This window comes from Halichoerus grypus, chromosome 13, assembly GCF_964656455.1.
Source record: "Halichoerus grypus chromosome 13, mHalGry1.hap1.1, whole genome shotgun sequence".
NCBI lineage: Eukaryota > Metazoa > Chordata > Mammalia > Carnivora > Phocidae > Halichoerus > Halichoerus grypus.
In genome coordinates, this window is record NC_135724.1 from 46,361,832 (window position 1) to 46,382,596 (window position 20,765).

Consider the following 20,765-nt stretch of genomic DNA (forward strand, 5'->3'; position numbering starts at 1 on the left):
TCCGCAGGGCCCCGGAGCCAGCCTGGCAGCTAGCACTTGCTGAGCAAGTGCTGAGTGGTCTCTGGGTGAGTATTCTCGGGAGGGCTCCCCTAGCCGCCTGGCGGGAATGCCACACACAAACTCACCGAGTGGGAAGACCCGCCTAGAAAGCCGAGTAGCTCTGCTAGTAGAGTGGGAATGTTTTCTTCTGCGGTGCATACAGAGTTGGGAAAGGCTACACTGGTCTGAAAAGATTACAGGCCTTTGGTAATCGATTGTCCTAAGTTACAAAATAAGAGCACAGGGTTTTATGCTTGCATGAGGTTTATTGACCAAGTACGCTCGGTGGTGGACTCCACCTTGAACGTTGGCTCAAATGGCATCGTTTCCAGCATCTGTTAGAAATGTAAACAGTGAATTGTTTAGTCACAAAACCGAACACGTAAAGTGAGTGGCAGATCAGAAATGGGAGGTCTACCCTCCCATTAGTAAATTCTTATCTAATCATGTAGCTGTCTGTGCATTTGCACTGAAATATCCCAGCATTTCATGCTGAAAACAGCCATTCTGACAATTCCACTGAAAGTCTACAAAGGCGGAGAAGGGCACATAGAGCTAAGATTTGATATTGGAGTTATCTCCTTAAATACTGTCCGTAGAGTACTTGAGCCTGCCTGTGAAGGAAATCTAGCTTTTGCCCATCGGATATTCAGTGTGAAATTCCCACACATTGAAGTAACTGAACTCGTTGGGGTGTGGGTTTGAGCCTTGCATTGTACCTTCTTGTCTCCCTGCTTCCTCTAGTGACCTCCTCCTGCCTTCTAGGTCTGTCATTCTTCTGGCTTCCTGCTGAGCTGTCAACCCCAGTGTCTGTCCTATGGATCTAGGGGCCCTGAATCATATGGTCCCCCCCTTCACAGCTCCAGCGTCATCTTAGGGGCCGTCCCCAGCTCCTCCCCACCAGCATCATTTTGGCCTCCTTGCCATGTCGGAGTCCTGCTCTTTCCTGCCCTAGGCCCAGTCTGTAGGCTCTCTGCAAGGCTGGTTCCTTCTTGGGACTCGGGTCAGCTGACATCCGGGCCTGAACACCGTAACAAAGGAGGGTCTATGTCAGCATTGTTGTCCTCACCATTCTTCTTAACATGGTGTCCTGAACTCTCCAGTCCATTCCCCCACAGAGGGGGAGGTCCGGGCCTTGCTCTGCCCACAGCGGGGAGGTGGGATGAGCACGGGACAGGGCATTAGGTACTGGTGGGACGAAGAACTTAAAGATGATTTGTGATTAAAGGGTCTGATTCAGGTAATGCTAGTTGTTTTAGCTCCCTCAGGTGTTTCCAACCTGCCCGTGCTGTAAATCTTCACTCTCCAAGGGAACAAACCTCCTACAGTGACGGGGTGCTCCACGGCATCTCTGACTTCTCACCTTGCTCTCCAGTTGGCTGCAGTGCTCTCGTCTGGCACCTGCTCCGACCCACCCCTTCACCTACCAATTAGATTAAAAGTTCCTACCTAATGTCTTTTTTCTTATAAAGCCATCCCTTTTTAGCATCTTCCACGGGGCTAGCTGAAGAACCAGGTATTCAAAGGTGATTGGGTGGATGGGTTCATGTCTTAGGCCCCAAGTCCTCAGTGTGAGTCATCCTGGTGACTACACAGACACTGCATGTACTGTGCATTTCTTATTAATCGGGGGTAATGAACTTGGGAACCCAGACTCTGCACATCTCCATTCAACTTCTGTAAATACCTCTATCTCCAGGTCAACAAATCAAAGTACTAGTGTGTTAAGGCCCACATATTATGGTAGGAAAATTTACCTACCATTTTTAGGTTTCTGCTCTGCGAACATGGGCAGTAGTCACGGTTATTTCTCCAGCAATACCGTAACTTCCAAAGGGAGTACGTTTGTCACCCGATCCTGAACCTTTTTTGGCTACATCTTCTACTGGGAATGCAACAGAAAGAAAAACTGGGCTTTGTGGCCTGGGGACATCTTGTCCACTTGGAGGAGGACTACCATTCTGGGGGTTTGGGGTATGTTTCTGGAATTTCTGATCGGCAGGAACAGCAATGGGTACTTGGACTGCAGCGTATCTCTTCAAGGCATCTGACTGAGAAACAACAGCATGTCCAGGAAGAGGTTTCCAATCCTGAGCTTCCTGAACATTCGAGCCTACTAAAATAAAAGGTGGGGCACTGGTCTTCTTGCTGTCGTCCATCATCACGTAAGTTGGAGAAGTAACTTTCGGTGGCTGCTGCAGAAACTTTGGATCCTTAGGATTAGATAAATAGAGGGTTGCTTGGGGGAAAGGCCCAGGTGCAGGTGGCGGTGATGGGCGACTTTGTTGATTCATATCAGTTAGACAATAAAGGGTCCACATGTTAGAGTATGGTGGTGGTTGTCCTGCTTCGCTTGCTGCTATGGCTATAAAAAAAAAAAAATTTGCAGGCATTAAAGGTTGGTCTCTGTATCAGGCACTATGCACAGAAATGTCTTTGTAAGTTTTCTTTACATATAAACAAACAGCTGCAGTAGTAATGTGTGCCATAAAGCATGCTATAGAGAGGGCTAAATCGTGTTTGGTAATGTGAAAGAAGCGAGGCTCTCCACCGCTGGAAAGTGAGAACAGCGTCGTGCTAGCAGGTGGCAGGGGCGCTCGAGTTGTGCCTGAAGCAGCAATCTCATCCGAAGCCGCCGGTTCTGGGGCGGCCAGCTTGAGACATGGCCACTGCAGCGCCCGCACACACGATGTGGAGGATCCACATTTGGGGCTTTACCAAAAGAATCAATTGAAGTGTGTGTGAAGCCAGTGAAAAAGTGTTAATGCATCTGCATAGTGACTTTTTCTTTACTAAAGAAGTCCGCATGGGGGCATCATCTTTTGGTCACGTTATCAGTTATCTTTGCCCCTTCACAGGCCCCACAATCTCACATTAATTGGGCACCACACACAGAACATCACATAATCTAGGACTCAGAACCCCAGAGAGCACCCTCTGTAGGCAAGGCTTGAAATCACAGGTCCTAGGTGGCAGTAAAAGGCTGGTTGGTCCCAGAGGGGTTCTTTAAGGGCGGGGGGGGGGGAAAGCCTTCTAGGAGTGCCACCCGTCTATTTACCACCAAGGCATCTGTGATGGCAAGTTTGACTTGACTAATGAAGACAGTACTGTCTTGGAGAACTAAGTCCCAGAAGATGGGACGGAGGCAAAACTCCTTCCCGACGGAGGAGTGGCATGGGGCCCAAATTGTACTGAGTTCACCGTTTGAACGCTGGGCCTCGCATCCCTGGTGCAGCTTTTCTTCCCCAGAAAAGAACAGCACACTATGCACATGATTAAGCTGGTCAGTTTTCAATAGCTTCAGATGCAGTCAATGGATCCTTCCGCAAGCCAGTTAAAAATACATACAAGCCTAGTCTTCCGTTTGAAATCTCCACGTGGTGCTTTAGAAAAAGGGCAAGGCACTGGGGAGCGGCGACTGGGGAGCCACTGCTGCTCCCGCCACAAGGCGCGTGCCCGTCCCACGCGCCAGCTCCCAGCGCTGCCCTCGGCCTTTTCAGAGGTGCGGACCCCGCCACACTGCCAGACAGAATTTGATCCCAGAACACCTGCTTTGGTAACACTTGACCGTTCCGGCTCTGGGAAGAGTCAGCGTGGAGAGGGTTTCTGCAAAAGGGAGCGGGGAGGTCGGCTCCATCTAGCCCTCAAGGGGAGGGGGCAAGAGGGGGGCAGGCCTAAGTCCGGAGTTGGAGGGAGGGAGAGATCAAGCCAGGTCTGTGTCACGGGCAAGCCCGGGCGACGTCCGGCAGCGCAGCCGGCGGTGCGGTTTTCGCCCGTCGGGGTTGCTGACCGGAGGCCAGTCGGCTTAGCTGCCGCCGCCTCTGCGCTCACCCGGGGGACAGAAGTGCGGCCGAGCCGTCCCCTCCGTCCAGCTCTGGGGCTGCCCCCACGGCTGCAGGAGCCCCCCCCTACCCCCCCCCCCCGCCCCGGCAGGGAGCCAGGGCTCCCCGCACCCGCTTGCAGGGCCCTCTCCCACTGCAGGGCGAAAGCAGGGGCGACACACCACCATGTCTCTCCGGAGGGCGTTGTGTGGTTGGAGGTTTACACTCACAAGTGAGCCATTTCAAAGCAACACCCCGTGGCCCACGTTCGCAACAGCGGATTCGGATCACAGATTTGGGGCCTGACAGGAGGCTCTTCAGGTTTTTCACTCCGTGTGCTGTCCGAAAGTGCTAGGTGACCCAGCTGGGAGGCCAAGCTGTGGTGATGTCACTTTAAAATCACTCCTCTCATAAGAGTAAAATCTCAAGTACGACAAGGCCTTTACAGAGGTTTGCCATCTTACAAGCTATTGAAAATGGAGCCTTTGACCAACCTGGAGGGAGCCCACGTCCGTGGTTACCTGAAATACAGAGGTCACCTGAAAATGTAATCAGTAATTTTGTAAGTATCTGGTTTTCTTACCTGGCTCCATCAAACCTTGTCCGAGTGCTGCTTCCCCTTGTGGTTCGGGTTCTGGAACAGGAGGGGGGGTACCACCAGCTGCCCTTCCCCGCGCAGCCGAGAGCCCTGCGGTGGTAGCTTCCCCAGAGAGCACGAGTTTGGCCTCCATCTCCTGGGCTGCAGAGTTTCCCCGGGACTCCTGCGCAGGGTTGCCAGGGACTAGGGCAGTGAACTCCGTTTCAACGTGCAGAGGTTTTTCAGAGCCTACTGCTTTGGTGGAGCCCTGTGCATCCGGGAACTGTGCAGGCTGACCTTTCAAAGAGGGGTCAGGGAGCAGAATGGCTGCTTCTGCTTCCATATATACTGAGGAATAATTTGCATCCTCCTCCAGCGGTTTTACCGAACCTACAGGTTTCTGGGACATGCCTGTGGCGAGTGCTACATGAATGGGACTAAGTGGTGGCTCATTTGCTTTAAGAGAAGCAACGTGATCAGTAAAAGGGATAACTATGTGTTCTGGTATTTGCTCGACATAAGTAACTCCTTCAGTCACAGGCTCATTGTTATAGACAGACGATATGCGAATGAATGAGGTGACCTCAAGATCAGCCTGCAAAGGGACCTCGGGAGCTTGATCGTAAGCAGGAGGGTCTTGTTCATCCTGCAAGGGGAAGGAGGAAGCCGCTGCTGGTTCAGCTTCATCGTCTTTAAGTTTAGAACCCAAATCTACACGGACAGCTGTTTGGCTCAGAACCTGCAGGGCTGCCCCCTCTGCAGAATACGCAGGAGTGGCCACCCGGGCATCTTCAGCAGCCTCTGAGCTCAGCACCTCGTCGGAAAACACAGGCATACTCGTGGCCACATCCACCATTAACACGTCAGACCGATCAGAATGAACAGATGCAACTTTACCTAACATCTGAGCAGCAAACTGAGCTGGGTCCGCTGGGACATAAGCAAACTCGGGTGACACGGCTGCTGGAGGTGGTGATGAGGGTGGGGCCATCCCCTTAGGGGTAGACGGTTTCGAGCTGGAACCACGAGCTGCTTCGGGTGTCTCCTCGGGTTCCTGGAGCACCTCCAAGTGAACTGATGGGAACTGAGTGGTTTTGTTCATAAACAGTGGTCCAGCGATATTGTCCTCCGCTGTGTCTGTAGATTTCTCCATCCGTGTAGGTTCTTGGGAGACTGTAGATGTTCCTACCTGTTCTTTCATACATTCTGCTTTCTTCTCTTGTGTCGTTCCTTCTGACCACCTCTCTACTAAAAAAGCCAGATGGGTTAATAAGCAGATATCCCCCCCCCAATTTTAAAGCAGTAATAGGTTGAACTTTCAGATGTCAATACACAGAGAAGCACAGAAGAGTTTTGCCTAATTTCAGCATCTGTGATTTAGAATGGGTACTGAAACTTCCCTGTCCTCACCGACTCAGAAGACACCTCAGCTCATCTCAGAAGTCAGGGACTACGTAGCACCGTGACAAAACGGAATCCGATACCACCTTCAGCTGGTCCGCGTCAGGGGGAAAGACCGTAACTCTGCCTAGAACTAAGGAAGCTGGAATCCTCCATGGAAAAAGCTCCTGATCTAAACTTCTACACAAAACCCAAGGGTTCCGGGAAAGGGGGTTCCACCTGAGCAGTAAGTGATCTGATCTTCAGCTGATGGAATAGCTTCTTAATGAAACACATGCTGGCATGTTAATAAAGGCAGTGCTCAAGACAACTGGTATAAAATTTAACAACGAGTGGGAAAACGGGGCCAACAGGAGATTTTGACATTAGGAAACATCCTATAGTTTGACCTAAAAATGGTAGCCCTTGCTGGCGAGGTATGATAACGCAGCAGCCAAAGTTGAACTGACCCAGACCAGAGGGGCAGGAAGAGACCTCCAGATCTGTCAGCAGATGACCTAGAGGAGCTCCTAGGGTGGGGAAGATGCTGTGAAACCCTCTTCTCTGTCTGTGCCCCACCCCCCTCCCTCATCAGCTGCTTTCACAGCTGCTTGCTCTACTGCGCATTTTCTCTTGGGGAAGCATGTCCTGCGTATCACAATGACATCGACAGGAAAAGCAGAAAGTGGGTGTGTTTCAGCTTGGTTCTTACTCCTCGTACAACTGTCTTTATTCCTCAGCTCTGACCTTCCTGGGGTTCACTGCATCACCAGGGCTTCACAAGCCTCTTCGTGTCAGTTGGGCCCAAACCCACCGCCCCCGACAGCACCCCACTTCCGAAATCCCCACTCAGCTTCTAGTCTCCCACCAGCTCTTCCCTGCTAAGCCTCACACTGTCCTCCACACACAGCTCGGGAGTTGGCCAGCAACCCAAAGGAAATGGCTTGGCAGACTTTGGGGGGCTCCTTCTCTGCAAACACCCCTCTCTGATGCTTTGTTGCCCAAATCCCAGCCATAGTAGTAGCCCCAAACTCTCCATTTTCTCTTCCCAGACACGCTTCCACTCTATGCTGGGTCTTGCTTGCCTTGTGCAAGAAGTTGAGAAATGCTGCTAGGGTGAAGAGGGGGCTCACTTTCCGTGAACTCCTTCTCCCAAGGATCCAGGCACTGGGCTTCGGTTTACAGAATTGCTCCAGCTTTTATGATGGTCAATGAGAGGAGGCTGAGTGTGGTAGCAGCCCCCCCGTCATAGCTGACAGTGAAAGATCCCTTCCTGCACTGACTTTCCCTGGCACAGCGTCTGGCAATGGGGAGGAATTGAAAGATTTGATAAGTGAACTAGTGAATTGGACTTCACAGACAGGTAGGATTTGAAAGGTGCGTAGCGACTCCTGGAGAGGGAAGTAGCAGAAGCCAGAAACCAGGCGATGACAAGCTGTCTGGCTGGTGCAGAGAGAGAGGGCGGCAAAGGGAGGAGAGATTCAGATTGCAGAAAGCTTAGTTCGCACGGCCTGGTCTTGGAAAGGGATCAAAATTTATGACAGAGTTGTCAGCATTACTTGCTCTATTTGCATTAAAATGCTTATCTCCAAATGGCAAAATTTACTTGATATAGGTTAAAAATATTTAGCCCTTCTAGTTTAAAAGTCTCTTTGGTTAATTATTCAATCTTTTGGGGCTATTTATCAAAGATTCGCCCACTTCTAAAGAAGGAAGCCGAATGCTAGAGTCAGCTCTGGCTCTGACCCACGTTGCTCTTCTCTGCTGGCTCTCGGGTGGCCTCGAGGAGAGCCCCCGCTCCTAGTGCTTGCACTCTAGGCGTTGGTCCCTGACGTGGTCATAGTCACTTAAGGATTTCCACTTTGTGGAAAATGAGCCTGTTATTTCCTGGGAGATGCCCTTCCTAATTTAATTTGGTCCTCTTTAGCATCGGAGGCCTAGCTGCCAATTTTTATTTTGTCCCCAGCTTGGGCAGTATGCGCTATAGCGCTCTGCCAGCAGGGTGAGCGACATCACTGTGTCCCAGCCCGATTCCCTGCTAGTCAGCACTCCGGGACCATCGGAACACATCTGGACCAACTACCGGCCACGTGTGGGCCCTGGCACACCAGAAATCTCATCTGTGGCCCACCTGAGAAAGACTCTCCGTGATTTCTAATCTACCTCTTCACATTTAATTCTTTTATTCAACACTTACCGCAGGTCTGATCGTGACAATTACAGCACAGGTGAACATAGCATAGCATGTGTTATGCTAAATGCAGAGCCATGCTAACCATGCAGCCGCTCTGAGAGGCCCCCGGGAAAGCAAAGCACAAGCCTTTTGGTCAGGGTTTAGAGCATTCCAATCACAGATTCTCCCCACCTTCCTAATAACCACCTTCGGTCTCAGCTAGCACTTGGTGTGCACTCCCCACGCCCCGGTACCACAGTCCCACGCCAGGAAGGACTTCCTATTTCCCTTCCCTTTGCAGCAGGAAATGAGCTTATATCCTATGGCATATATAAAATAAAAACTTGATTCTGGTACCTTTGGCTCTTAAGTTAAAAGTCAGCTCTGGAAATTCCAAGAAAATCTTCTCTCAACAGGCTCCTGAAAAACTCCGAAGTGTTTCTTACTATGAACTTTGGAAACTCACTACTGAGTAATGACTTCCTATTCGCATTTCCCCTAAAGCAAATGAATGCTTCAATGGGTGGAGATGGACGGAGCTAACATGAACAATGGGAGGCTATCTGAAATCACTATACACTAGTTTAATATTTTTCAGAAATATCCCTGTGACATTGAAGAGTTTGGATTTTATGAACAATAGGGCGCTATCAATGTTCCCGGAGAGCAAAGAGCTACACTTACCTTCTCAGGTCCAAGATGTTCTTCCTGCTCATACTGACTCTTGTGTCCTAGTGTCCCTGACCCCATTGTCTTCACTTTCCTGGTCTGCCGTATCTGCTTCCTCTCTTAATCCTAACCCTGTATTTCTGTCCTAGGCTGCCAGTCTGACCCCAGCTCTTGCCAATACCATTGACTGGTTCCATGATTTGTCTTCTTTAGTATGGACTATTCCCCAACTGATTAATCCTACCACAGTGTAAAACATAAATGACCCAAGTCCCCCTCCCAATATCACAACCAGATAATCATTTGAACCTTTTTTAAACTTAATGAAATTCTACCTTGGTACAAATTACCACCCTGCCTAGGCAAATACGAGACTTCAAGAAATAAAAAGGATCATTTTGGCACAATACCCATCCCTGTTTAGGGAATCAGTATAGCCTTACTTGACAAAATGCCCAGGAAAGTGCAGAGTAGCACCAGAGCTTCACACAATTTAGTATAGATTGTCCTGAAATTGATACATTTCTCATTTACTTAATAAGAGAGAAGAGCCACAAGTATGTGTAACCAACTGTGAAAATAATGCATAAAAATACAATTTGGCATAAGAATTAAACTAAAAACATTATGAATATTTAATATGAATAACTCAAGACAACATTTAATGATATGCATAACTGCTGTGGTGCTGCATAGAAATTGAAATTGGGCCCAATGATCAGCAGCAGTGTATGATTATAATTACAATTTATGGCCAAGCCAAGAATGTCCAGGATCAGTAAGAAAAGTTAACAGTTTGGGGCACCTGGGTGGCTCAGTCGTTAAGCGTCTGCCTTCAGCTCAGGTCATGATCCCGGGGTCTTGGAATTGAGCCCCACGTTGGGCTCCCTGCTCGGCAGGAACCTGCTTCTCCCTCTCCTCCCAGCTTGTGCTCTTTCTCGCTATCTCTGTCACTATCTGTCTCTCTCAAATAAATAAAATCTTTAAAAAAAAAAAAGTCAACAGGTTAACTCAGTTGGGCTAGGCCTTCTTGATTTTTCCAAAGAGTTAGCTATGTCCTGCCTTTGTTGGATATGGGACAGGGCTGATACTAGAAACTAGACTCAGTGAAGCTGAGGAGGATGGAAGGGGATGGTGTTGGGATCTCATTTGCCACTCTGCATGGGGAAACCACTGTCCTACCCTCACTGAGTGGTGAAAAAGTGAGAACTAGCACAATCTGGCTTTGGGTTCTACACAAGGTGACCAGAGAGGAAGAAGTGAAAGAGTAGGAGATACTATGGGGAAAGGGAGCTAAAATTCTTCTTTACTCTTTCAGTTCAAGAATTTCAAGTTTTTCCAAAGGAATCATAGAATGTTATTTACTATGGGAAGAACATGAGTTATGCTGCTAGGAAGATCTAAGTTTCGATCCTAACCCTACCAATTAATATTTGGAAGTTTACAAGTTTTTTAATCATGCCCAAGCATCAGATTTCTCTTGAGTAAAATTGTAATGATGTCACCTACTTATAAAGTTGCCTTAATTGACAAAATATTTTTAAGTACCTAGGACAAAATATCTCATTTTACTGCATTTCACTTTATTTCACTTCACAAATACTGTATTTTTTACAAATTGAAGGTTTGTGGCAGCCCTATGTCAGGCACAAATGACTGGCTGTTCCCCATCTGTCTCCCTCCCTTAGGGCCTCCCTTATTCGCAGAGACACAACAATATTGAAATTAGGCCAATCGATAACCCTATAATGGCCTCTAAATGTTCAAGTGAAAGGAAGAGCCACATGTCTCGCACATTAAATCAAAAGCTAGAAATGATTAAGCTTAATGAGGAAGGCATTTGAAAACTGAGACAGGCCGAAAGCTAGGCCTCTTCTGCCAACCAGTTAGACAAGTCGTGAATGCAAAGGAAAAGTTCTTAAAGGAAAATGAAAGTGTTAACCCAGTGAACACACAAATGATAAGCAAAACAGCCTTATTGCTGAGATGGAGAGGGTTTGAATGGTCTGGATAGAAGATCAGACTAGCCACAACATTCCCTTAAGCCAAAGCCTAATCCAGAGCCAAGCCCTGACTCTTTTCAATTCTGGGAAGGCTGAGAGAGGTGAGGAAGCTGCAGGAGAAAAGTGTGAAGCTAGCAGAGGGTGGATCATGAGGTTTAAGGAAAGAAGCCGCCTCCACAACATCAAAGTGCAAGGTGAAGCAGCAAGTGCTGATGGAGAAGCTGCAGCCAGTGATTCAGAAGCCCTGAGATCATTAACAAAGGTGACTACACTAAACGATAGATTTTCAACGTAGATGAAACATTCTCATATTAGAAGATGGTATCTAGGACTTGGATAGCTAGAGAGGAGCAGTCAATGCCTGGCTTCAAAGCTTTAAAGGACAGGCTGACTGTCTTGTTAGGGACTACTGCAGCTGGTGACTTTAAGTAGAAGCCAAAGCTCCTTTGCCATTCTGACAATCCTAGGGCCCTGAAGAATTATGCGAAATCTACTCTGCCTGTGTTCTAGAAATGGAACAACAAGGCTTAGAAGACATCATGTCTGTTTACACTACAGGTTACCGAGTAGTTTAAGCCCACTGTTGAGACCTGCTGCTCAGAAAAAAAAGACTCCTTTCAAAATATTACTGCTCATTGACAATACACCTGGTCACCCCAAGAGCTCTGACGGAGAGGTACGATGAGCTGAATGTGGTTTCATGCCCGCTAATATGTCGGTACTGCAGTCCATGAATCAAGAAGGAATTTCAACTTTCAAGTCTCATTATTTAAGAAATACGTTTCGTAAGGTTATCATTGTAAAAGATAATGATTCCTCGGATGGATCTGGGTGAAGTCAGATGAAAACCTTCTGGAAAGGATTCACCACTCTTAAGATGCCATTGAAAACATTTGTGATTCAGGGGATGAGGTCAAAATATCAACAGTAACAGGCATCTTGAAAAAGTTGATTCCAAAGTCATGGATGACTTGGAGGGGGGTTCCAGGCTTCAGTGGAGGAAGTCCCTGCAGATGTGGTGGAAACAGCAAGAGAACTAGAATTGGGAGTGGAGCCTGAGGATGGGACTGCACTGCTGCAAGCTCATGATCAAACCTGAACAGATGAGGAGTTGCTTCTTATGGATGAGCAAGGAAAGTCCTTTCTTGAGATGGAATCTACAATCCTGGTGGAGATGTTGTGAAGATTGTTGAAATGACAACAAAGAATGTACAGTATTCTATAAACTTAGTTGATCAAGCAGCAGCAGGGTTGAGATTGACTCTAATTTTGAAAGAAGTTTTGTGTGTAAATGCTGTCAAACAACATTCATGCTACAGAGAAATCGTTCCTGAAAGGAAGCGTCATTCGGTGCAACAAACTTCACTGATGTCTTATTTTAAGAAATTGCCATAGACACCCCAACCTTCAGCAACCACCACCCTGATCAGTCAGCAGCCACCAACATCAAGGCATCTCTCTGGAAGCTCAGATGGTAGTTAGCATTTTTTAGCAATAAAGTATTTTTTAAAATTAAGATACATACACCTTTTTTTTTTAGACATAATATTGCACACTTAGTAGACTACAGTATAGTATAAACATAACTTTTATGTGCACTGGGAAACCAAAAAACCATTTAACTGGCTTTATTGCAATATTCACTTTATTGTGGTGGTCTGGACCTGAACCAACAGTCTCTCCAAGGTATGCCTGTACTCGATAATTCCATTCCTCTTTCCTTTCCTTTCCTACCTGTGACATAGTAAGTGGTAGAACTTAAGAGACAACTCTTCTGCCTTAAAAGATCACCTGAGTTTCTAAAATCCCCTCAATTAATGATTCAGTGCTATTAATGAAGAAACTCTCCTGAGAAGACTGAAAAATGGGGGCACTTTCTCTGATTTATATGATAGTGCGATCTGGTTCATCCAATTGCAGAATTAAACCAGGAAGTGTTTCACAGCATGAGCTGCTTGGGAAATGGGCATAATGTGGGTCAAAAGCCACAGGGGAGGCCTGGACAGAGCCAGGGCCATCCCAAAATTCCTAGGCTCTGGAAAACGAGGGAAGCGATGAGAGAACAGAAGAAAAGTTTGCTCTCGTGTCTGGTTCTTTCCCTCCTCCCTCTTCCATCATCTGAGTTTACATGAATTTTTAAAGGCACTGGGGAGATGGGTAAACACTACTGGTCCTATAAAGAAGCCTACCAAAAATGGGCTTCATTCCAAGAAAAATCCAGGATGAAGTGTTCAAATAAAACAAATGATATGTGCAGGGATGTACGGTGGACATAAAACAAATTGTCTTTCGTGCTCACATCTGATAGCCGGGAGATGAGAGGGGACCAGGGCACCAGGGATGTGAGTGAGCCTCTGCCCCACATTACCAAGTGCTAATACCTGATGCTGCCTTTAGGTTGACCTCGCCTCATGCTGAAGAGACCAAAAGACCAGAATAAGGGTCAGCAGACATAGTCTTCAAAGAATGGTCCATGTTCCCATATTGCAAATCACGGAAAGCCTGGGAGAGCCACAATCCCTGGGACCAACAGAGCATGTAGGGCATTAAAGGTGCCACCATCCATACCTAACACAGGGATCCACGTAAGGGAAGTGTATTTAGAGGAAGCAAAAGATGCCACCTGTTCTATCCACATTTTTATTGTAGAGAACCGAACCACCATGCAGCCAAATGTGCTTGGCACTCCCACAGGAATAGCAGTTGAGGAATTAAACCAGTTAGAAGATAGGAGGATGTCATTCAGGGGAGGAAAAGCCCTACCAAATGGAAACCTTATGGTGTATATCCCTACATAGTCCCTCTTTAGCCCAGAGTGATGCTTTCCTGGATGTAGATGGGACTCGTGCAGTCTCTCTGATAGGACCTAAGTTAATGGACACTGTTTGCCAATAAGAAACCAGTTGATATGACAATAAAAGGCAGATAAATGAGCCAAACTGGTATTAGACAGTAACAAAGAACTCTGTTTTCTGGTCATCTGGTCATACTTTCATGTTACCTTCCCATCTCCCCAGTAAACTAGAACAAGCAATGTTCATTTCTACTCTACTACCAAAGAGCAGTCTATATCTACAACCATATGGCAAGCTCACTTTTAGGATAATCTGCACATTATGTAAATTGCCTTGGTATCCGTAGTTACTGGAGGAGAAAAGTATCTCCCTCTTCTTACCTCCATCGGAAGTATAGCTGTTCCATTAGTTCTGTCTGTTAATTAAACTAATCCACATTAGTTTAGTCCACTTGCTAAGTTGAATGGTGGGTAAGTTCCTGAGTAAACAAATTAGCCTCAAAAGCTTCCAGTTAGTTACCTCCCACTATAATGATTCACCAACTTTACCACCATTCTCAAACATAGGAAGCCTGCTCACTCCCAGGCCTCTCAAACATAGCTCCTGGTGTAGAGGGCATGAGTACAAGCCCATAACCTTGACTTCTTGGGAAACCAGCCTAACAGGGAAGGGGAGAATGGTCAGTGTTCTAGCACTTGTCTGCATATCCTGCTGGAGGCAAGCAAATCCCAGACCTAAGTCCCGTGGTAAGCTGAGAATGCCATCAGGACCCTGCAGGGAAGCAGTCAGACTAGAGAGTAAAATATTCCTGAACCACAGCGCTTCACTCTCCCTTCAAATGCGGACTCTTGCTGATTTTAGTCTTGTTTTCTGTTTTGGGCATGTCTTTCACTGCGTATCCAAATCCTCAATTTGTACATTTTCCTACATTCTACTGACTTCTCCCCAGCTTGACTAGATATTGGCATCACCAAACTGGCAGAGTTTAAACGTGGCTCAACCTCACCGATCCTACCTTTTCTTTCTCTACAGTCATTCCAAAATATTGGCCAGCCAACGCAGCAAAAATTATTTCCTTATTTCCGTCACTGACCACGAGTCTCCGTTTTCTCCACAGAATTCTGCCAAAAGCTGCTTCTTACCATTCTTTTAGATGTGGATGCCTGTCTTGGGATGACCAATTTAATTGATCTTCCCATCATGTAAACTGTGCCTTTCTCTTTCTCCCTGTCTCTTCTGTCAATGCAATTTCATGCTGTCATGTTCACATAGGCGTTTACACATATACACATAAAACACAACTTCTTTTCTAAGCAGAGGGATGGCCCTAGGCCACAGAGATGGGCTGGAGAAGACCACTTTCTAGGAAAAACTTCTCTTCACTATCTAGAGACTCTTGGAACAGACAAGATGGTCAGTAACCCCTAACTGATCCCCTGCCCTCCAACTGGACTGCAGTTAACCTATCACAGGGAGGAAAAAAGAAAAAAGGATGTTTATTTATTTAATAATATTAAAAAAATCTTCCAAGAAGAATGTTTATATAACTTTCTTAGGTAGTGTAACTCATTATAATTTGAGTCTTCATTACTACAACATCCAATTTTCTTCAAAGTTCAGTGTACTTCCTTAAAGATGGGGACATTGGAAAGGGTTTGAGTCCTAGCTTATCCACACTGTTCGAGGTCTCGTACCAAATGGCTTGCAGGAGATGAGTTTTTCCTATTTTTTGTTTTTTAGAGATTTAAAATCCTCCAAACTATCTCCAGATTTTTTAAAAAAATGGATCAAATAATTAAATAATCACACTGATGGCTTATTTTTAACAAACATAAGTGAGATAAAACAGAAAATATTTATGGGCATCATTCTTAAGCTTAAATGTATGGTAACAATGATGCACTAATTTATACCTAATATTATTTAACTGTTACCACTTGTACTTACCTTTAATCTGATGAAATTGTTTAACAAGATCTTTTATATCCAGAGAAGTATTCCCTGAAGGAATAAATACAGGAAATTAGATACATAAAATGCCCAATTTAAAATGCCTTCCTTTTCAAAGCAACAAATATATAATCTAAAGGAATAACAAACCTTCTCTAAACACAATAAGTTCTTTAAAATAAAATGCTGCGAACTGGGTGATGTTTGGCGGGTTGGTTTTGAGAACGGCTCTGCTGATTCCTTCAAGCAGAGTCTTGAGGCCATAAGGTACGACAAGTCTGGGCTTTGAAGAAATCATTTTGGCAGGATGTCTGTAATCTCAACTATAATGAAGAAAAACAAAGTCTTATAGTATATGTTTTTTATTAAAATGTTCATGAGTTAACTATAGTTTCTAAGAATAAAACTATGTCCTATTGAAATTATTAGCTTGAGTTTAATCTCTAGGCATTTATTCTAGCAAAAATGGGGTAATTCCTCACACACACACACACACACACAACCAAAAGCTTATTATGTGCAGATGAGCAATATGGTACTATTAAAGAAACCCATGGGAAAGCCCTGCCAAGAACTCTAGGATGATATTAAAAACAAAGAAGGAAAAATCAAACAACCAAACTTGTTCCTGTGAAATTCAGTATTTTACACAGTACAATTTCAAGAAAGATAAATCAAGCTCATGTATCTGTGTCTAAGCAAGATCCTTCCAAACTACATGGGCATTGGCTTTTCTGTGCCTTCATCAAATAGAAATGTAGAATTGGGTTTTTCTACAAGAAAATGTCTTTTTCCTCGTCTTTCTAAATCTATCCCTGGACACATTGATCAGCTTTCAGTATACAATTTTTAGCTTTAAATTTAATTTTGCTTTAACATTAATCAGAATAGGATTAAGTTACTTGTGGTATCATACCACCCACCACCATATGCTTTTCTTTTCTCATATCCTCCCTTAACCTCTGCCCTTGTTTTCCTCTCTCTCCCCCTCCTCCTGCCTTTCTGGATTTTAAGTGCTACCAAGGGTATTGCATAGTCTAACCTGCAATGCTCAAGAGTTGCAGAGGCTGCCATTCTAAACTGTGTGTGTGTGTGTTGTTTCATTGTAGAAAATGATTTGAGAAGGTTTATAAATATATGTAAAGAACAAAACTAAGTATTTAAGGAAATGAGTTCAGTGGTAAGGGCAAAATTATGCTAGGAAAATATGATGAAGCTACAGCTAAGGTTGGTATCCCACTACAAGCCATAGGCCCTACACTTTGATAAAGATGGGGTGTCAAATCAGCCCCTGAGCTACCAACCAGACATCACAAAATAGCAAACAGTTGGTTAAATGATTCATGTTTCCTGAGGTTTAAAAAAAAAATCAGTTGCCTGGGAGAATCACAAGTACTCTGAACACTGAGACCCAGGAGAAGTTTCTCCTATGAGTCCTCATAAAGGGGAGAATAGTGTGAGATAATGAATCATGTCAACAACATCCCTACAGTAAAGAGAGTAATGAATTTCATGGGGCTAAGCTGCACAGTTTAGTTATAGCAATTATACAAGAAGCCAACCTCTAATAAAAAGTAATGTGTCATAGCAAAATGCTGAATATTTAAAAGCGCATTTCATCTTCCCAAAGATAAGGGAAAAAATGAATCTCTATTGGCCAAAGCAAACACTTCGAGGATATAATTAAGTGTATTGAATCCTTTAATGAAAACCTACTCTTAGAGTATAAGTCAATGGGACCTTTACTAAATTTAACCATCTTTAAAAAACTACTGTAGCAGCTTTGGCAAGCCCACATGCTAAACGTCAAGGGACATAGGCAGTAATTGTATGTATGATCCATATATATACTTACACTATATTTGTGTGTGTGTGTATATACGTATATCATTTTTTAAGTACACACTTTGCACTCCAGTGAGAGCAGATAGTCGTGTTCGGGTAAGTGGCTTACTAATAGCCATGATGGAGCTACCAAAACACCCTTTCTGCAGGCAGTTAGCAGTTGATGGCGACCAACGGTGGCGAGAATGGCCGTGCAGGGATCCTATTGGTTCTCAGCGCAGGTGGTAGCTGCATCCCCACCCACACCACTCTGGGCCTGTGCGGGGCTTTTCTGTGCCCCGGGACCTGGGATGCCGAGCGTCCTACAACACAGTCCCATGCAGGGAACAGTCCTGAGCAAGTTGAGAAATCCTGGGACACCAAGCATGACTACATCAACGGGTACTCTCACACACCTAGGTTAAAGATTGCTTAAAAGTGACTGCGTAATTCTTCCCACATCTCTCCTTTAAAGATTCTCAAAAACAAGTTTTACGACCCCGAACCCCCGCGCTGAACCGTGAACTTCCATTTTACCCACTCCCCCAGGGCTAACGCCTGAGGGGGACAACAGTGCTGGAGGCTGAGGACGCGCCAGTGGGGGATTGTTGGAAACGTCCAACGCTACACAACCATTCATTCCCTCAAGACCTACGCTGAGATCTGTGCTTGGTCTGCCGTTGGATTTGTTTGGTGGCAAGGGCAGCAAAATGGGGGAGAATGGGCGTCCCGGTTCCGCGTCCACTAGTTCAGGAGGCGCAGGTGGCAGACCCTCCTCCCGGGATCCGGGAGCTCCACCACACTCGCCGGTGTGGGCCTGCCCTTCCCCACCGGCCTCCCACTCCGGAGGCCCTCCGCCTTCCCCAACACTGGAAGAACCGTCCACCACCGCGCGAGGCGCCCCGAGGGCCTAACTGCCTCCGGCGCCGCAGGGTGGGGGCCCTTTTCTCCAGATTCGCCCCACCTTCTCCTTTCCGGCTATGCTCTAAAGAGCTTCCTCGTTGCCCCCTTGCCGGCGGCTCCTGTAGGAGCCCCCGCTCCTAGCGGGGCCTTTATACCCCTGCGGACGTCAGGCCGTGCGTCACAAAGCCCCTCCCTCCCGCTGAGGGCCCCCGGCGGCCACGGAAGGAGGCGGAGCCTCGGCGCCCCCAGCCAATGAGGAGCAGAAGGGGACAAAGGCTGGAACTCCGCTGGGCGGGAGCGCCTCGCGTTTTCGGACAGAATACGAAAGAGCGTAGGGAAACTGGCGTTTTCAAACGGCCAGGAGTCAGTCAAGGCGATGGCCTCTCCGCTTTTGGTCGCTCAATATAAAGTAAGAGCTGTTGTAGAAGGAAAGAGAAATAGATTTATGGCAGTTCTCGCCGTCACCGCCGCGCCTCTTCACACTACTCCCTCAGCCCAACATAATGTTACTTTTCAGTCACCTTTTCGAAGAATTAATGTCACGATATACATAACAAACACTCGTATAAAGACGAGTAATTTCATGCAACACAGTACTTTCTCTTTTGAGAAAAATCCCCTGTGGAAAGAGAATTTGGCCCCAATCCTGAAGCTTCCAGTTCCCGTTAATTCGGGTCTTGCACTACCTGGGGCACGACCCATCCTCCCCAAACCACACCGGCAGCAGCCGGCTGCATTTCAGACCCAAGTGAGGCAAGGCGCACTCCTTTCCAATACCCGCTCTCTCACCAGGCAGGCTCACAGGGTTGTACTGGGCGTTCACCACCACCATAATCATGAGGCCCAAATTCCAAACAGGCTTCATTGTCATCCATTTTCATATATTTGAAAAACAAGAACCACTGGAAATCAACCATCAAGTAACATCTTCGGGGCATCTATCTGATAAAAACATTTTTTTTAAAACTCAAACAGTTAAGGCTTCCAGAGCTCTTATAAAAATAAGAGGCAATGTTAAGGCTCTGGTCTACATCTATGATGCACAGAGCACTTTCTATGGATATTAATTCATCCATATAATAATTACTGAATTCCCCTTACGTGGCAGGCTCCCTCTTCTCACGAAAATTATATTTTAAAAGGAGAAATGCTAAGTTTCCACTTTGAGTGTGATGACAGGTCTGCAGATGGTACATTTTTTTGTCCTTCATCCCTATCCCCAGCCCTGCTGTGGTAGATACAAGTGAAATGAAGCTGTCATGATTTCTGATGGTTTGGTTCATAATACATTTAACCATCAAAGATAGAAACTGACCTACTAAAAACCCCAAGTACAAACCCCCTTTATGGTGTCTTCCGGGAATCAGAGACATTTATGCTTATGTAGCCAAACCTTAACAGGCCATCTTGGACACACAGGTGTTAGATACTGCGCAGAATATCTGAGACTCACGTCAAGCCCTTACTCTTTCCACATTTCTTCAATAACTGTTTTGTCCAAGTCCCTCTGAAATGCAAATTGTTACAGTGAAAACATTTAAGCAAACATTTTCCAACGACCATTTGCTGCTTTGATTTCTATCCTAATGATTTCATGTGGTTTTACAATCTTCTTGTCCTTCCCCTTTCAGTCACTAGGGATCTAAAGGCAAAATGCAAATCTACTTCATTTTCCATTGCTCCCTGCTCCCCACACTTAATTTACAGAAGTTCAAGGTTCTCGGTGGGACCTCTGCCTAATTCAAATCTCATTTAGTCCATTTTCACCTGACTACATCCTTCTTTAAAACTCAGCTCACAGGGCACCTAGGTGGTTCAAATGGTTAAGCATCTGCCTTCAGCTCAAGTCATGATCTCCAGTTCCTGGGACTGAGTCCGTGGGGCTCCCAGCTCAGCAGGGAGTCTGCTTCTTCCTCTCCCTCTGACTCCCCCTGCTTGTGTGCTCTCTTTCAAATGAAGAAATAAAATCTTTTAAAAAAATTAAAAAATAAAACTCAGCTCAGGAATATCCTAGTTTAGAAAGCCAATCGGTTAGAAGCATTTCCTCAGTGGCCCCATGATAACATACTCTATGAGCACAGCCTTGCTATAGAATTGTTTGTGTTGGTCTCATCTCTCAGCTTTACAAAATACTTAACAAAAGATGATGACCTAGGGCAGCGTTTCTCTAATTTAGACCACCTGAATTAGAATCATTTTTAGGAGCTTGTTAAAAATGCCTTCCTAAGGTCCATCAAAATCCTAAAGGAGAACACAGGCAGCAACCTCTTCGACCTCAGCCGCAGCAACTTCTTCCTAGAAACATTGCCAAAGGCAAGGGAAGCAAGGGCAAAAATGAACTATTGGGACTTCATCAAGATAAAAAGCTTTTGCACAGCAAAAGAAACAGACAACAAAACCAAAAGAGAACCAACAGAATGGAAGAAGATATTTGCAAATGACATATCAGATAAAGGGCTAGTATCCAAAATCTATAAAGAACTTATCAAACTCAACACCCAAAGAACAAAGAATCCAATCAAGAAATGGGAAGACATGAACAGATATTTTTCCAAAGAAGACATCCAAATGGCCAACAGACACATTAAAAAGTGCTCAACATCGCTCGGCATCAGGGAAATCCAAATCAAA

At 45.8% G+C, this 20,765-nt stretch overlaps 1 protein-coding gene across 4 annotated transcripts; it reads right to left on the reverse strand.

The window, feature by feature from the left end:
- Positions 1–214: 214 nt before the first annotated feature.
- Positions 215–20,765, reverse strand: CABYR (calcium binding tyrosine phosphorylation regulated). 4 transcript variants are annotated; one of them, XM_078060500.1, is made up of 6 exons: positions 17,263–20,765; positions 15,558–15,730; positions 15,405–15,458; positions 4,444–5,685; positions 1,801–2,404; positions 215–374 (listed from the first exon to the last, which is right to left on the reverse strand). In XM_078060500.1, the coding sequence occupies exons 2-5, from the start codon at positions 15,703–15,705 to the stop codon at positions 1,806–1,808; spliced, it is 2,043 nt and encodes a 680-aa protein (XP_077916626.1). In that variant the 5' UTR covers positions 15,706–15,730; positions 17,263–20,765; the 3' UTR covers positions 215–374; positions 1,801–1,805. The 4 variants fall into 4 exon arrangements, with proteins under 4 accessions (XP_077916626.1, XP_077916625.1, XP_035954038.1 ...); XM_036098145.2 differs by having other exon boundaries at positions 216–374; positions 18,196–20,765; XM_078060499.1 differs by having other exon boundaries at positions 15,558–20,765.

What these genes read in the sequence shown, in the direction of transcription:
- CABYR (XM_078060500.1), bottom strand. Translation starts at nt 15,705, where the DNA reads ATGATTTCTTCAAAGCCCAGACTTGTCGTACCTTATGGCCTCAAGACT. An exon ending in ACTTATTGTGTTTAGAGAAG is followed by an intron (nt 15,459 to 15,557) that starts GTTTGTTATTCC and finishes TTATTCCTTCAG; the next exon opens with GGAATACTTCTCTGGATATA. An exon ending in ACAAGGTTTGATGGAGCCAG is followed by an intron (nt 2,405 to 4,443) that starts GTAAGAAAACCA and finishes TTTTTTTTATAG; the next exon opens with CCATAGCAGCAAGCGAAGCA.